Here is an 18,576-nt window from a genome sequence, read left to right as displayed (position 1 = left end):
TAGAGGTATAGTGCCAAAGGACAAGGTGAGCATTGACACAAGGCAATGCAGAGTCTCTGATCCAACACCTATAACGTTCAGGAGATCTTGGCCAGAAGGATGGTTTTCACCTCTTTCTTGAAGAGTGCAGTGGAGGAGATACGCCTGGTTTCAGGAGGGAGCGCATTCCAGATCCTGGGTGCCATACCTGAGAAGGAGCGCTTGTAAGTTCTCTTTCCGGAATCTACGGGGTTTCAGGAGTAGATTTTTTGAGCTTCTATTGGATCTCGAACCTCCTGATATAGACAACTTTTGAGCGAGGTAGTTGGGTGCATTGTGGTGCACGGCCGCGTGTGTCATAACTGCAATTTTTAGTTGTATCCTGGCTTCAAAAGGCAGCCATTTTAGGGACTTTAAGTCTGGGGAAATATGTGAATGTTTTCTTGAGCCAGTAATGAGTCTTGCGGCAGCGTTCAGGGAGGCTCTTAAGGGTGCTGTTGTGGATAGCGGGAGTCCGCTGAGGGCCACATCTCCGTAGTCTATTCGAGGGATGACTAACGCTTGTACAGCAGTTTGGAAGTCTTCAGCAGGGAGGAAGGGTTTAATTTTCCTCAGTGTGTTGATATGGAAATTAGCTGCTTTTGTGGCTTTGCTGACGTGCTGCTGCATGTTGAGCTTGGCGTCCAGTGTAATGCCTAGGGATTTCGCTGAGTCCACGATGGTGGGTTGGACATTGAGTGCTGTTAGGTTGTTGAGCCATGTTTGGGTGGTTGAAATTTTCGCCGGGGGTGAGATGAGAAGGAACTCAGTTTTCAGAGCATTTAGTTTGAGGTGATTATCGGCTAGCCAAGATTGAGTGTTAATAAGCGTGGAATTCAGATGTTTGATATCTTCCGGGGATTGAAGCTTTAGGTACAGTTGTGTGTCGTCGGCGTACATATGGAATTGGACATTAGAAGCTTGGAGCAAGCGGTTCCATGACGAGGTTGAACAATGTGGGGGAGAGGGAGGATCCTTGTGGAACACCTAGATCTGCAGGCACAGGTGAAGATAGCACATTGTCGATCTTGAAGTTCTGAGACCGGTTGTGAAGGAAGGACGAAAACCATTTGAGAACCGTTCCCGATATACCCATTCTAGTGCTTAGCAGGTCCAGCAAGTTCTCATGTTTGACCGTGTCAAATGCTGACGAGAGGTCAAGAAGGATGAGGAGGCAGGACTCATTGCGATCAAGAATTTGGAGGGCGTCATCAATTATGTGTGTCATAGCTGTTTCCGTGCTATGTTTCGCTCGGAAGCCTGATTGATTAGAGTTGAGGAGGTCAAATTGGTCAATGTGTCTTGTTAGTTGGAGTTGGACACATTTCTCCAGCAGTTTGGCCAGGGTGGGGATATTGGTGATGGGCCGGTAATTGTTTAGGTCAGACGGATCAGCTGTAGGTTTCTTGAGTATAGGCGTGACTTGCCCCACCTTGAGGGAGTCTGGAATGAGGCCTTGTTGCAGGGAGCAGTTGATGATTTTGGTCCAGAGAGGGAGGAGCAAGGGGATGAAGTCTTTTACAGCATTAGCAGGTAGAGGGTCTGTGAGGTGATTAGAGGGCTTCAAGGTGCAGAGCAGATTGTGTATTGTTTCTTCCGAGTAGGTATCGAAGTACAGCCAAGATGCCATGTTTTTAGGTTGAGTGTTAACCATTCTGGTGTGGTTGGGGAATCGGCTTACATCTATGATGAGGTCATTTCTTATGTTGTCAGTCTTGAGCTTAAAGAAAGCAGAGAAGTCTTCACAGTGTGGGGTGTCGCTTGTTGTGCTATTTGATTGTAAAGGTTGTGCCTTTGTTTGGGTCTTGATTAGTTCAAACAGTTTTCTTGGCCTGTTTTTTGCTTGGTCCAACTGGCGGCTGAAGAAGTCCAACTTTGTGCGCTTTATTTTCCTGAAGTAGGCATTTCTCTTGTTTTTAAGCCTTTTGAGGTGCAGTGCTGAAGGGTCCGCTCTCCAGGTGCACTCTGCCATTCGCATCGAACGCCTGTCGTCATTGAGTCGGTCGTCATACCAGGGGTTAGAAGTTTTGGTGGAGACTCTCTTCAGTTGCAGTGGGGCGACTTCATTGACTAATGTATTCATAGATTCAAGGTAGTGGTCAGTCAGTGATTGAACATCCGAGGCACCTGAAGGGGGAAGGAGGAGATTGCCGATGTGGGGAGGCAGAGTAGAGGGGTTGAGATTCTTCATGTCCCTTTTCCATGTTTTGGATTTGATTGGTTGAGCCGGGTTAGGTTTAACTTTTTCATTGATAAAGAAGGTGATAATGTGGTGATCTGACCAGTCGCAGGGTAGAATCGTCTCCAGTTGTGTAGAATTCTCTTTGGCAATGATGAGATCAAGTATCGAGCCTTTGTCGTGTGATGGTCTATCGCAAATTTGGGTGAGGTCAAGCGCATTAAGGAAAGTTTTGAGACTATTCACCACTGTGTCTTTCTGATCGTTCCAGTGGAGATTGAAGTCACCCAGGTAGACTTGGGTGGTCTGCCGACCGGCATTGGAAGTGATCATGTCCATGAGTTGTTGGGTGAATATGAGATTGTCACCAGGCGGGTGATAGATGAGATGTAAAGCACAAACTTGTTTGCCCTCGCTGGTGATGTCAAGGCAGAGGAGTTCACAGGAGGAGAGGGAGGGGGAGGTGACTTTAGTAACGGAGAGGTTGCTTCTAAAAATGCATGCAATTCCCCCGCCCGTCTTGTCTGAAGACCTGTCTAGCCTAATGATGTGATAGTTGGGGGGGACTAGTATGTCCATAATCGGGGTAGAGGCTTCAGTGAGCCAAGTTTCTGTTAGAATGGCCAGGTCCAGATCCCTAGCTGAGAGGAGATCAGCGATGTCGGAGGAGTGTCTCTGGGCCGATCTGCAGTTGAGTAGAATGCATTTGAGTTTGGGAGAGAGAAGGGTGGTCAAGCTTTCTAGAGTGAGTGGAACTTTTCTGAGGTTGTTAGGGACGGAACCTCTGTTGTTGAGTGTTGGGAGCCTCAGAGGGTTTGTAAGAATTGTGGGTATGGGGATGTGCGTGCTGGATATGTGTTTTACCGGACCTGGGCCATAAGAGCGTAGGAGAGAGCATAGGTCGCGGTCCGACAATGAGTTGAGGACACGGCGGGGGCGGTGGGAGTTGTTGCGAACGGGGATAGTCGGCCAGCGCGGATGTCGTCGGAGGCGAGGGTATGTAGGGAGGGTGTGTCGTTTGTAAGGTAGGGGGGTGGTGGGAGGTAGACTGGGCTGTGAGGAGAGAAGGTCTTTGATTGCGTGGACATCTTTTTTGATTTGTAGAATATCCTCTTTGACTTGTTGGAGGGTGAATAAAGTCAGGTCAGGAGGTGCATTGGGGATGGGGTTGGTGGTGAGAGCCAATGGTGAATGGTTGAGTAGTGAGCTGGAGAGCGGGCAGGGTATCGTGGGGGGGGATATACTAGCGTTGTTGGAAGGTTCTGTTGTGCTAAAGAGTGGGATGGCATTCAAAGTGTGGGCGTGTTTGTGGGCGAGGAGTGTGGGTGAAGTAGGTGAAGTAGGCGGTGGGTGGGAGGCAAAGGTAGTGATGTTAGTGGGGGACGGTGCCGGTGAGTAGAAGAGCGAGTGAAGGCTGAGGATAGTGGGGGAGACAAGAGGGTAGTGAGGGCTGAGAATAGGAGGTGGGAGAGAGGGGGATGCTAAGGTAGGGGAGGTGGTATGTTCTGTATCTTTTGTTGGGAGAGTGAGAGTGTCGTGGGTGGGAGTGGGGAGGGAGCTGGGGAGGGAGAGGTGTCCGCCGTGGGGGGGATGGGAGGGGGGGGGTGGATAAACACCGAATGGTGGTGTGTACAGATGGTGGCGTGTTGTGGGTGAGAGTTGTTGTGTCAGGTGTGAGAGACTCGTGGGTGGGAGTGGGGAGGGAGAGGGGTCTGCAGAGAGATGGAGGGGGTATGAGTAGGGACAAGAGGGGTCATGTTAGAGGGATGGCTAGTATATGAGGTGGAGAGATTTGTGACTGTCCTTGGGGAGTGTGGGGTGTTAACAGCAGGTGGGCCATTTACTGGGGTGCTGGGGGTAGAGGTGTCGTAGGTGGGGGCTGCGAAGTCAGGGGAGATAGTGCTGGTGGAGTTCTGGGTGGGGGTCCGCAGCTTGGAAAGGTGCTCTTTGAACTTGGGGAACAGGTTGTCTAGTAGTTCCAGGTTCTTGTCCGTGGATTGAATTAGGACAATCCCGTTATTGTAGATAGTAATGGTAGTCCTGCCAGGGAAGAGGTGGGAAGGTGTGATAGAGAGAGTTAGGCCATGAGTTGTTTTCCTGGTGGTGGAGACGGTGAGTAGAGATTAGTATCTCTCAGGAACGGCGCCCCCTCTTTTTTACAAGATTTTCACAATTGCCAGATCTGCCTCATCTCGTGCCACTCCAATTTGGGGTTGTCTGAGGTCACCATCCCTTTTTTTTAGAATATCAAGTAAATTTTCCCTTTTTCACACTGTAGATAATCCAGAAATTGGTTCCTGGAGTTGCAGAGGGATCTATCCTATTGGCTTAACAGCGCAGATAAACTAGCAGCTCTGAAAATGCCAGGCGACTTTTAGCAGGCCTGCCATCTTCTGACAACCTTATCAGGAGAGTTTAAAGACTGAGCCTGTAACTACATTCTTGCTGTAGCTCCACCAAATAATCCACCGGCACTTCCCCTCTCAAAAACATTCGATCTGAATAAGCCACACTGAACTTCTTCTCCAAACCACTTTTTACAGATGCCCTGAGAAAGGATTGGAAAAAGTGTCTAGGATATGGCCCAGCAGACGTAGAAGTAAGGGAACAACTGATTATGTCCGAGCAAGACTATATTTGGATGGTCAAAATAAATATAGACTTGGACACCTGCGGAGTATTCTTCTGAATTTTCAGCTTTCTTGCAGCTCAGCAGGTGAACCAGGGATACTGCCCACTCACCTCCTGAAGTAGCAGAAGCAATGTCAATGGGAGGGAGAATGGGTGGAACTGGACCCTCCTCCGAGGTCAGGTCGATGTTGATGCTTTAGTTGGCGGTCTTCTGTCAATTTTACCATTTTGTAGCCCTAAAGCGGAACCGTCTCCCATCCGGTCTCCCATCCCTCGGCCTTCTCTAAGACCTCTTTCAGTAGTCTTTTGTGGACTGATTCAGGAAGACTGGCAACACTAACATTGTGCTAGTCATTTCTAAATATATTATCTCCACCAAATGGACATTTGACAAAAAGAGTTGGCAAAATGGCTTATAACAGGAAGATGAAAAGTCCACTGGGAAAAGGGGGATAAAAGGACCTTTTTCCCTCCGAAAAATGTTTCCGAACCAACAGAAAGCCTTAACAACACGAGTGAAGGTTGAAATTCTACCCACCCCGCCTTTCACCTAAAACTGGTACTTCCAGCCAAAGTCAGCTTGATGAAGAGCAGAGCTGTGTCCATGATCTTCCTCACAAAGTGGAAAAACAGACTGCCTAAGTGTGCAAGAGTTGAAAATCTTGTGCGGGGCCGAGGCTGATTTGTGTATTTTTGATTTTCTTATGCAATGACACAGACAAGATAAAACAAGCACTATCTAAGCCAACAGGCCTGGCATGCATTGTGTGAGGAGCATTGAGGAGAGGTTTCCAGGAAAAGCTGTCTTCTGCAAGAGAGGGCTTGCCGTGTGCAGCTAGCAGAGCTGAAAGTCTCCAGTGCAAAGGCCCTTACAGGACTGGGAAGCCGCTTCGGCTGCGGACACATCTGTGCCACCATCTGCAAAATGCAGTGGCCCGGTATTGATCAAATCAGTGCTTAAGCGGTCTGTAGCCAGTTGGCTAAAAAGATAGAATCCAAAACTCTGAAGAATCCACAATGGTTAAGATGCATTGACTTCAGTATTTTTTTTGTTAGGAGTCCATTTCTGGATATCAAACACGGCTTGTGGTATTGAGATTCCCAAATACCCACAAATTATGAACAGAAAAGACAGTGCAGCATCCTTCACTAGCATCAAATCTCACATTATATACGTAAGTCTCCTTCGACTGCCCACTTCCACACTAGGGGTATAGGAAAGGAAAGTTTGCTGGTCGGCAGCCTGGGTTGGTCAGCTAAAAAGACATATATGCTTTTCCCTGTTCCCGTCTCTACTCCCACTAAACACTACAGCTACCATAATCATTTCTCCTCTCTGCTGCACAGCTCTGTGCTTGGCTCAGTGTAGGGTCCACCTCTCCTTACTTGCTCTCACTACCTGCATCTTTCTGACCTTTAGTCCCACCCTTTACTATATGTCTAGGACACCGACGGCTATAACGCTCCTTTTCACCTTCTCATTCAAAAAAGCTCTCCGTCAGGGCCTTTGACTGACTTACCTCTCCCGTTCCTCCTGCTCCCGTCTCTCCTCCTCTTCACGCTCTCGTTGCTCGCGGGCTTGGCGTCGCTTCTCGGCCAGGAGCTTGGCTGCCTCCTCCCGGTCAGTGGTGCCCGCTATGGACTTACTGGGAGACGCCACAGCCAAAGATGGTGCAGCTGGTGTCGTTATGACCGGTGCAGGCCTAGGCTCTGGAGTTGGAGCTGCAGCAGGGCCTATCACTGCACCACCTAGAAAGCAGCCAACATGAAAGAATATGAAAATCACCACAACACGTTATTTTAAAGTTATGCTATCATACTGTAAGAGTATTTAGCTTAGATATGGTCAACCATTCAGTCACAAAGAAGAAAAACTTTGTTCTACAGGTGGAACTAAACTGTAGAGGAAATTAGTTAGCTACCATTCCCCCCAGAAAATGGGATTCTCCTCAAATGTATGTAACTGAGGCAAGAGCCCTTTTCAAACACTGCGAATAATTTTGTAAACATTTCGGTCTTTTGGACCTTTCAACAAACATCATACATGTCACAAAGGCATTGTGGACTTCCTTGCAGGTCATTAAGGCCTTTTATTGGATCAACTCAATGACTGCAACTAAGGTGAACCAAGGCCTCAACTCTTACAATTACCAAAGGATGCTAACTGAAATCCCAGAGACTGGAAACCATGTATTTGGAAGATGGAGTCTTCCTGCCATCCAACTTTTTAATCACTTCCTTCAAACAATTCCAACAATATAGGACTGGTGTTATGAAACTCAGAGGTCTTTTGGGACACTCAGGCGCATTATGAGTGAGTGTGTCCACAATTCAACATACATGCACGTGTTCTTGGCATTGTAGATTCATAAAGACTCAATCATAAATATAAGACGCACCACATGACACCTTTCAATAATACTTTCAAACCCACCAACATAGAACAATTACACAGATGGCCAGATTCAGATGTTCCCAATAATATAATTTCCTTCTCTTAGAATGTTCCACTGTGATCTCAATCCCTTCCTTTGTTTTACAGGACCAAGCAGCTGCTGATCGCTCTCACCCAAAGAATTTCTACTTGTGGATTTCTCTTGCCAAAATGCCTTCCATCTCTCTTCTGAGGACCAGTGGTTCCTTAAATTCTTCTGCCGGAAGACTTTCTACCAGTGCCTTTCTCCCAAGTACTTCAAACCTGCATATCACCCTCAAAGAGGATAGTCCAATGTTGGGTCTCTCCTCCAACTTCTTGCTGTAGGATTTCCCTCCACTGTAGACATCATAGGTGGAGCTGTCCCTTCACTGAGGATCTTCTAGTTGTGGAACTCTCACCCTCTGATAATCTCCCCCTGTACTTCCTCCCCTACTGCAAACGTTTACTAAAAAAAGTCTGTCTCGCTACTGAGAACTTTTACCGAGACATACCCTCCTCCAATGGCATCTCAACTCAGGGATCTCACACCTAAGGAACTTAAACTGTGGAATCTACCTCCCCTGAGGACATTTCCTAGTTAGTTCTCAGGCTCATATCTGAAGATTTTCCATTGGAGAATCTCGAACTACTTGGCATTCAGTTTTCTTTGGCAGGTTTAGAGGGCCTATAGTTCTAAGGAGTTTCAGACATATGCATTGTTCTGGTGTCAGTAGATTCTGACAAAGGGAGCAAATGAATCTACGAGAACCTGCCTTCAGGTCAGCTTTACCAACATGTATCTAACTTTCGAGATGGATTTCCACAACTCTTTTGCTAAGGTTTCGGCTGTAATGGACATGGCCACTCAAAGGTGAGGCAACCATTCAGGATTTACTCAATGGACACAATCCTACAGCACTCTTAGAAACAGCGAGGAGTTGTGCTCTCTTCGTTGTTAAAAGGTACAGTGTGCTGGTTACCTGCGAGTCCCTCCTTTGTCGGAGGGTCAGCGCCGCTCACATCTGGGCCCTTTGCTGCCTCCGGTAGAGATGGGGTTGAGGCCCGACTTGCCTTCTCATCCGCCTTCACCTCCTCCTTTCGTTCCTTGGCTTTCACCGGGGTGTCTACTCTGGCCTTCAGGGGGCTCTCCTTCACTCGCCGCTCCTCCTTTACCTTGTCAGTCTTTGGCCGTGCCTTGGGAGACGGTTGCACGTTTCTGGGCGAGGGTGGCTTGTGAGGTGTCGCAGGTGAAGCGCCAGGGCTTGGAGAGACCGTCCGCTGTTTTGGAGAGGATGACCGATTCTTTACTCTACTGCTGTTGAGAAATGAATAGGAAGAGTCATTTTCATGCATTAAAGTAAATTACTGTCTACTTTGCAGATAAACAAATGCAAGTCTGTTACAACCCGTGGAAACACTCACTATTGATACAATTAAAAGCCCCCTATTGACAGAAGGGTATTGGAGTTCCAAAAGGCACTGATATGAAACACGATTGTCAGTGTTTGCCTTTCCTGCTGCCAATTGCCAAAGTCTTCCATAAATGTAACACTTTTTAAACCTCTTAACCACCTCAGGAGAAGTGCCTGAAAAATCCCTCATCAGTAGTAATACACAGGGTCCATTCATCACAATTCTCCAGTGTAGCCCTATTCTGTAGATCCACACATGACCCCCTCATTGTCACTAGAAGGTCCAGATGGAACTACTGGTCCAAGATGCCATGGGACCTGTTAATACCACAATGCGCCCTTCCTAAGAAAGTAGGACTAAACCATTAAAAAATGCGATTCAAGAGCATTGTTCCCAATACCTCGAGATACGCAAGCATTTGACCCTAGGGCCACTCTCCAGTCGGGGAAAATAACAGCCGTGGATGGGTAGATGTCGGCTAGAATCAACAAATGGAAGCAGTGGCTTTCCTCGGACCATGGCATTGCGTGGACCCCCTCAATTGTATATGATATTGAGGGTGAAAAACGGTTTTCATCTTGTTTATAGTTTGAGGTTTTTGGGATCTTCAACCCTATTTTTTTCCATACAGTGGTGTCGCAGTGGCTCACCTTAATCCCTTGCTGTCTTTTAGCCACCCTTCTTCTCAGACTGTTTGTATTGGTGCTTTGGGACACTCTGTCCACACTCTCTGATAAACCATTGCTGCTTGTGCTTATTTGGTTAGATCACCTGGTCCTCAAAAACCCCACATCCTACAATCCATTAGAGTTCAATAAGAAAAACACAATCGGTGCTATAGTTATTTTTTGGGGTTAATCGCACTATTTCTGGTGCGCACACAAAACCGGGGGGAAAACACTGGTCAACGTTTTGCATTTCCAACTTCTCTTACCATTTTAATCCCTTTTTTAGGGAACTTCGCAAAAACATGTAACTGTTTGTTTGTGTAAATGCTAGCATACCTGGGAATTCTCTGGGCTTAAGCCAGACTACAGGGTTTAATAAAGTTCAGAGACAACTTTTGAGGGTTACGCCAATATCTGCTTTACCTGCAGCAACCCCCACTCTAGTCCAGTCCTGCAATTCACATATGTGGAAACAGCAAACATTACTCAAGACATGCATACTAAATCTAAATTACTTCGACACTTGATTGATGTCAAACCTCCAGAGAAAGGGGACATTAATTCCAGGGGGTCAAATTGTGCATTGCGAATAGCTCACAAATCCCAAAATCACGTGAAATAAAAGTCCAATTTAAACATTGCATTCTAGTTTATAATTCAGTGAATCAGCACTGAGTCCTTGAGTGTTGAATATGCAGGTTGTATTCGAGAGCATAATTGCAGTAAAAACGTCCTTTTGAAGCGGGTCTGTGTTGCTTATTAAGACTGATAATGCACGTTCGGGGGATTCTTTTTAAATTTAATGAATCTAATCGATCGATGCCTCTGTGGGATACTAATCAATTTTCAATTATTTCCCCCTTGAGTTCAAAAAGTCCAGTCAGGTCAAGAATATGTTAAATTTGAGAATGGTGAGGATGTATCCAGAGGTGCTATAAGCGGATGTCAATCATTTTTCGTAACTAGAACAAAATTCAAACTATTATCAGATGCAATTATTGATGATGTTCTTTTATCCTAATATTTCTTGCATCCATTTTTATAAAGAATTAAAGAAATAAACATAAGAAGTAACAAAGTGCTGCCACAATAACTTTTTGGGGCGAAGGAACTGGGTAAACATGGGTAGGTTCCTGTGTTGAATAGATTCACAGGACAAACCACAAGGCCTCGAGTTACGAGGGCCAAGGATTGCAGGTTTCCTGTAGGACTACCTTGTTTTAAAGACACTCAAATTCCTCCAAAAACCTGTACCAGAACCCAAAAGAAAATGTGGGAACAAAAATGCATACATTAAAGCACAGCAAGAACAGTGAGCACAACACAGGAATCAACTGGAGACCCCCAACAGCACATGTTTCCGGTTTGCCTCCATACTGCTAGTATCCATACACTGCAGTAAGTTACGCATTACAAGTAACAAATTGTTTTGATGTCTGCATTTCTGGGGAAAGAGGTCCACCTGTTCTCGTAGGTATTGGACTCAATGACAGACATTGATGTCATTTGACATTGATATGACGATGGATACAGATATTATTCTCACAGAAACATCTGATTGGGTGGACAACCAGAAATCTTACGATAATGTTCTGATGTTGTGTGATTACCTGCCCTCTTGGGTGGTACCTGATTACATGTACAGTAACTGTCTTTGAAATGATAACCGATACAAAAGTGGGCTGATGGAGGCATAGATTCCAACCACTCTGATCTATTGATGGCCACACTCAAGTATTGCATCTTTATGAGATCTCTAGTTATTTTCTGCACCTAGTAGAAAAAACTGGGCGCTGGTATCATCGGATCAATTGAACCACTGTGCATTCAAGCCCTGCGACCACATGCGCAGACCTCATTTCCTGCTGACCTGATTTCAAGCGCTGCAGACAGGCGGCTTTTGCTGGAAGGTGCAGACTGCCGCCTCTTCAAGATCTTCTCTTTGGCCAAAGCATTCTTTTCCTTCTCGTTCTCTCGCTCTTTGTCCTTCTTTTCTTTCTTTTTCTTTTCAGGATTGAGGGTGTTATGGAACAGAGGAGCAGAAAAGACAGAATAAAAGCTACTTTGTTAATCCAACACATTAAAAAACATTAAGCTCTCTCTGCACGTCTCCTGTACTCCAGAACCCGAAGCCGGTTACAACCTGGATTCGTGGCAGACCAGAATGTTTTATCCTCCAGAGGGTTAAAAAAGGAGTATCTTATATTTGATTAGAGATACGCCTACTGTTCAGGTGATCTTGTAATATGCTCTACCAAAATGGTCATAAAGAAAAAAAATGGAAATGAAAATCCCTCCCTTACCAAGAATCCCTAAATTCAACACGATAGTTTTTACAAATTATTAGCTTATTTGAAAATATATAAAATCGTGAGTCAGAGCCCACGAGAACCAATCATTCTGAATTCTCTCTATTTAATGATTGGAATTTTAATATTCACAACCAATTTGAAATCACTCATCTTTCTTTGTGACTGACGTTTTAACTCATCTCCTCATCTCAAATAGTGCCCCTACTAACGAGACTTGGTAACTTACAGGGGAGGAGTCTAGTCTTTTCCGAGGGGTTGTGTTGGCACTCCCGGCAGTCTTTCGTCGATCAGCACATGGATGGTGGGGGCGGTGGTTGGCGCACGGGGTAAGGGGGCTGGCGGAAGCGGAGCGCGGACAGACCGGAATCGCTGAAAGGAAAACCACCAATCACAGACGTTACACAAAGACAATGCAAGAACCACTGAAAGCCAGGCCTGGGAGGATGGCTTTTGCTCCTACTCTGCAAGAGTTACCGATGCCAGAATGCACAGGCTAAGATATGAAAAGGCAGGTGATGGCCCCGTGTACCCCAGTTGTAACTGGGAAAAAAAAAAAAAAAAAAAAAAAAAAAGAGTCCCTCAACTGTGAGCTCAACTGTTACCAAAACGCCACATGGTCTGCCTTGAAAAGAGGCATCCGGTGGCTAAACTTTACACTGGGCAGGTTCCTCTTCGTTAAATACCGGCAAAGTCCTAGCAATATGTGGGCAGCATTTGTTTTGCTCACGAAGTAAAATTGCTCAATTTAAATATCTTTTTTTTGTAACTTCAACACTACTGACAGCATTCACTGAAATGAGAAGTGTGTCCAAAATCAAAATACAAAGTTACTGGCCATAAGCAGACGCGGATGATGATTTGCAAATGTTTCAACTTCTAAATGTGCTCAGCGTGCCCCCCCTCCACTTCCCCAACTCCATGTGCTTTTCAGTAAATTTTATAGAATGGTTTGGGGGTAATTGTGCCTGTCAAAGCTGGAGAGCAGCAGAGGCTCTGGAACTAACTTCCAAGAGGATACCTCAGCTTATCTGACAGCCTGTAAAGTAGAAGAAGCATTCTTCACATTATTAATGAGTAGCAGGTGGTCAAGGTGAGATTAGCCCTTAAACTTAACTTGTTTACTTCACGTGTACTGGGCCATGGCCCCTCTTCGCAGTAATCTCTCAATAAATCACTTCAAGTCTTCAGAAAATTATTTTGGAAAACATGGAAAGCCTCCGCGAGCAATGGAGCCCTTTGCAGAAGACTATTATGCACAAAGTGTGGTGACACTGCTAGTCAGAAATAGGGATAATATACATATATATATATATATATATATATATATATATACACACACACACACACACACACATTCATACTCACACACATGTATACATACGCACACATATATACATACACACATATATACATACACACATATATACATACATCCACATAAAATTACAAACTTTTTTTACTCTTACAGCGCTTGGGAGGTGGTGGATCGCCGTTTTGTGCTCTGAAAGCCAACAGCTGAGCATGCGCAATACATAATCTCACTTTCAGCAAGATCTACACCTCCCAAAAAATTCAATGAGAAATTAAATTAAAAAATACATCTATCAGTCTTTACATTCTGCACCCAGGTGTCCTTCAGTGTATTCAGAATTTTTTTTAATAACAAAAAGACTCAATTTTTACTGGATTTCGTTTTTTAAAAAAAACATAATTCCCCCCAACAATCTGTCTTAATGCCTGATATTTAGTTATGCAATTGTGAGCACACTTCCAAGTAACTAAAAATGGTCATTGTGTAAGTAATATTTATTCATCAAAAGTTATAAGGTAACAAATAGTAACAATGCTACCACACATTGAAACACACTCTTATCAGCTGAACACATGGGGAACGCAGAGGTCACCAATACACATTAACAAACACTATGCTAACAACCAGACAGACTGCTATGACCCCATACATTCAAATTGCTGCCACCTCCATACATTCAAAAGGTCACAAGCACAATACAAACGCGAACATCATAACATGAAATATCTAACATCCAGACCAGAAGGACAGTCCAAACTGAACGGAAGAAACCACTTCAACGCCTTATACAGCTTCAGTAAAATAAGTCAGTGTTGTCCCACAAACTGGGGTGGCGAACTGAGCTAAAGAACGATGAAGGATTCAACCCAGATCTGTGACTGGGGGCGAGTGTCTGAAAAGTTTCATCGCTCTGTCCATCCTATCCTTGTTTGCTTTGTTCATCCCACACACAGACCATAATTTGTACCTCTGACGCCTTTCATGGAGACAGAATGGTGGAAAAGCCTACAGACAACCTTCTGACCACTGGGGTACAAGCGCTCCCCTTCTGTCAGGCCACCTACGTGGAACTTTTAACCCTTTTTCTGCATGCTTTGCCTCTATATATCCAAGCCAAGAATGGATGAACATCTTGGTGGCATTATGTTAATCTTCTGTGTCTTCTCAAGAGGGCATGGTCCCTGAAGGGAACCAAGGGGTCCGCTCACCCTGAAGCTTGGGTATGGTGGTATAGGGAAATCCCATGAGATCACTTGGGATCTCAATGTATCCTCAAATTCTAATGTTGGAGCAAAATTTTCTCCTATTGACAGCAACAGCTGGTTGGGGGTTTTTTTGTTAATGATTTCGATCCTGACTAAGGCGCTTACTAACTAAACGTTAGGGAGGCAACATTTATGTTGACTCAGCTGAGGATTTAATTAAATAGTTAAAAAATAATTACATATAAATAAACTAACAGATAACCTTTGAAAATTGTAAGAAAGTAATGATGTATTTCTCTATATTACAGATTTTTGAGTTTGCACATTCTTTGCAAATTTAAAAAATGCAACATTATTTTTAAACTCCATTTCATTTGTACTTTTGCACAGGGTCACTTCATTAGATGTGGTAAATGTGTTCAGGTTACACTTTAAAAAATTGCACGAAACCAATATATAATGGACATTATCTAATAAAAGGTTGCCAATCAATGGAGACTGTACAGATCTCCAGATATCTACAGTATATATTGAGCCCCCAAGAAGTGTATCAAATCATAATCCCTGTAAAGAGAAAGCAAAAAAGGGGTTGAGAAGTTTTGCTCTTTGAGATCAAGCGTCAGGCAAGCAGCCGGTCCGGCTGAGATATATTAACAGAGACCAATTAGCAGAGGTGTGGGGGGCTAGGCATGAGTCAGCTAAAGCACATCCTGATGAAGGCTCCAACTATAAGCATGTCAGGAAGCTGAAACGTGTGCGATTCCATGAGGCACAGACTGAATTGTCCAAAAAATCTACTCAATGTAAATGTACCAACTTTCTTGAATACGGACACAAAAGCTCTTGTATAGGCCTGTCATAGGAAGGGGACCGCAATGGTGCATAAAAGAACAAACTGTTTATAATACAAGGGATTCTGCAAACCCTGTATTAACTCCGGTCTTTAATTTATTTATAATCTGCGACTCTTGACGCATCTAGTCACAGATTAGAACGCCAGAACTCCACTATTACAAGTTATTGCAGTTGAGTTCTGACGTCACAATGCCTGCTGCCAGAGGCAGTAAGAGGTGAAAGGCATGGAAAGCCATGGAGAAGCGGTTTATAGCAACGAAAATAAAAAGTTGCTTTACTTTCTTTTGCTCTATTTTTCTAGGTTACAGTGACTAGCAGAAAGAACATGTTTATTTTTGTCACGCCTTGCATAATTATAGAAAATATTAGATTTTTCTACATGTTTTTATACATTCTGAACGATTGCAGCTTTTTTTATACTGACTTCAACTGAACTGTTTCAATATATTTCTTCAAATAATATCTAACAGATTTTTGATGTATTTAATTTTGCACTAGAGATTCTTTTTTTATTCTTCATGTTTGTAAACATGCTCTCTCTTTCAAATGATAGAGCTACGTACCAAAGGTTTTAAGTGGTTTGTGCGAAAGGTGATGATGTGCCCATGTATTACATGGAATAAAGTAGCCCCCTGATATACAAGATAATGATATTGCAATTCACCTAGAGGTCCATAAACTTATAAAGGAACTCAGCCTTTGGCCTGGTTCCTCTATATGGTTATGGAACTCCTTGGAGACTTTCAATATCCTTCTAAATAAGGCTTCCAGTTTTCTGTTTTTACTGATTTTTACAGATCAATACAGACAGAAAACAATTTCCTGCCTTTATTTAAAAGCAGAAAAATACTGACAAATGTGCTTCTTGTGAGTGACTCTACTTGTTCTTCATGAATTCAGGACCAAATGCTAAGCAGCTAGACACCCAGGTGACTTAAGAACAGGATGAGATTCCCTCAAATACAGGCATATGTTAACATGTATCTGTACATAATGCTAATAGTCACCTGTGGGTGTAGTGCTTGGTTATATTTGGTGGCTTATTTAGCTAAAATGTGACAGGCATCAAAATAGGAGTGCATGTTTATCAGTTGAATAAATGTGGAAATATACCATTTTACGACTCCAAAGTAATTTTATGTTTTGAGACTAAATGGATACATACCAATAAAATGGGCAAAATATAAATATGAATAAATGCAGATGGAAATGTAAAAAAATAAATAACATAAAACCGAGAGTCCTACTTATAATGCATGGAAGAAGGAACTTTATCCCTTACATAATGTGCCCAGACACCACATATACCCAAATGTCTACGTATTACATACATTGTAGCATACACAGATATTGCTACAACTAAACACTACATGCTCATAAACGGGTTCAAAACTGACATTAGCTGTATAGGATCATTTTATGTGCACAGCTCAAGACCAGACACACTACCATACAAACACACAATGCAGTAACACACACAGGTTAGTAAGGCAATGAAATGCACCCCGCTCAATAACAAACTGCCAAGCACACATAGGTAAAGTAACAGACTCTGTCATGCACATACATGGCCAAAGGATGCACATGCTATGCACACATAGGTCAGTGACATGTTATGCGCACGAATGCACTTAGCGAGGTTTTGGGGTTGCGTTTGTAGCGAATGGAAGTAACAGAGTCTGACCTGGGCTTCTAGCAGGATGCCCCTTACCAAGATCCTTGCGGCTGCCGATAAGAGTGGCGGCACTCCTGCTCCGGGCCAGGAAGGACAGAGTTGGAGTCATGAGCCGGTCCACTATGCTGCTCTCCCAGGCGCTCAGTGGTGCACTACGGTCTGTCGAAAAGTGACAAAGGGTTAATGCTGTAGGTATACTCACAAATTCAATCTCAATGTTCCGAGAAAGTCAATCAAAAACATATCAAGCCACACCCACAGATGGCTATAAGTGAAAGTTTGGTGCAGAGGAGTAGAGTCAGGAGGACAGGAGGTTTGCTTGTGTAAGAGCCAGGCCGGGGAGCAACCACCCTAAAATAGGTACTGCCTGCAGCCATGAGACTGGATGCACACCAGAGTAGAAGTTTACAAACCCCAGTAGGGCTGGGGAATAGTCGATCACGTCAGGCACAATAGAATTATGAGGGGAAAAAATGATGTACACTGTTATATATGACTGCCATGATCTGACAAAGCATGAGTCCTTAGAAACCAGGTAACACAGAGGTGAGTTCTACAGCCTTTACTACATACACCCTGATGAAGGCTCCAACTATATACATGTCAGGAACCTGAAACATGTTAGATTCCAGGGACACTAAATGAATTATTCAAAAATGTACTCAATGTAAAAAAAAAAAATTTTAAAAACCCAAAAAAATCAACAATAACAAAAAAGCACAACTAGCTGTCTACTATCCTGGTTATTCAAGGGCAGCAACTAAACTGTTACCCTTCTTATCAAGTCCACTCACAGTCGTTTTTTGATCACTAGAGTGCAGTTCCATTGCTAAATGGTCCCACTAGGCATTCAAACAACCTGCCTGTTCCAACAGATCCAATGGCACCAACACAACCCTAATTAGAGGCATGTCCATGTAGCTCTCGAGGCAGATAGAATAACTTAATAACGTCATAATGCATAGGATGCCCCCTTCTGAGCAGTTGATCTAGACTCCGAGGTCATAATGCACTCAGCTCATCCATGGGCACAGCAGCTGCCCTTCACTGTGTGGCTTCAATGTATTTGAAGTTCCTTCTGGTGTAGCAGCTGTTCTTGATTGTGTGATGTTATAATGCATCCAAGACTCCCATTGGCACCGCAGCTCACAGAGATTGTGTGGTGCCCGGGCACAGCAGCTGTTCATGATTGATGTATGGCTGCATTCGACAGCGCCTGTCCTGGATTGTGTGATGTCATGTGTGTGGTGCCTCCTCCAGCTTCAGCAGCTGCTAGTGATTGGCTAAAAATACTAAGATTAGTAATATTCATGTTATGATACAGGAATAGGTAATATCGCTATAGTCACCATCTGTGTCACAAGATAGCACTTAAAACATGAAAAGGACATCACTTGGTTTGACTCTTGCACTAGAGTATTTACAAAAGTATTTTAAAAAAATGCCTTCTGCTGTGTGCAATTAAAAAGGGATTGTGTTGAGCTTACAAGGTACGGACGAGAAAATTAATTAAATGTATGATGGGAGACTGTACTTTTCAGACATGAATTAGTCTTAGTGGAGGTGGAAGAATACACCGAATAGCCAATGGAAAGGAGACCCCTTGTAACATAAAATAAGTGTGCCATGAATGGCAGTATTGCTACTATAGGTAACACCTGACATCAAGGAGTTTGCCATGAATGGTGAAAGGCAATACACAGAAAACCTAAAAACAACCTGATTGCACGAGAATTATACATGGGTAAAAGGAACAAATGTATCAGTTTATATGGAACTGCCAAGGAGACCAGTGAGACAAGAGGGTGAGGCTGCAGGTTCATTCCTGTCCAGCCCTGGGGTCCTCCGGATATTATACTACCCGGTAGGTTATCAGTTTGAATACCAGAAAT

At 43.9% G+C, this 18,576-nt stretch overlaps 1 protein-coding gene across 9 annotated transcripts in view; it reads right to left on the bottom strand.

Annotated features, from left to right (window-relative positions):
- Positions 1-18,576, bottom strand: part of MAP7D1 (MAP7 domain containing 1) — a 294,703-nt gene that overhangs the window by 21,196 nt on the left and 254,931 nt on the right. For 4 of the 9 annotated variants that reach the window (XM_078681183.1, XM_078681188.1, XM_078681191.1 and 1 more), the window contains 5 exons: positions 16,694-16,843; positions 11,864-12,006; positions 11,196-11,329; positions 8,225-8,559; positions 6,349-6,577 (listed from right to left, as the gene is read on the bottom strand). In XM_078681183.1, coding sequence (XP_078537309.1) covers positions 6,349-6,577; positions 8,225-8,559; positions 11,196-11,329; positions 11,864-12,006; positions 16,694-16,843 — 991 coding nt within the window. The remainder of the gene's footprint in view (positions 1-6,348; positions 6,578-8,224; positions 8,560-11,195; positions 11,330-11,863; positions 12,007-16,693; positions 16,844-18,576) is intronic. The other 5 variants (XM_078681185.1, XM_078681189.1, XM_078681186.1 and 2 more) reach the window with 3 other exon arrangements.

The sequence above is a fragment of the Lissotriton helveticus genome, chromosome 3_1 (genome assembly GCF_964261635.1).
Source record: "Lissotriton helveticus chromosome 3_1, aLisHel1.1, whole genome shotgun sequence".
Taxonomy (NCBI): Eukaryota; Metazoa; Chordata; class Amphibia; order Caudata; family Salamandridae; genus Lissotriton; species Lissotriton helveticus.
Note: the sequence above shows the minus strand (reverse complement) of the source record. Positions and strands in the feature narration are given on the sequence as shown.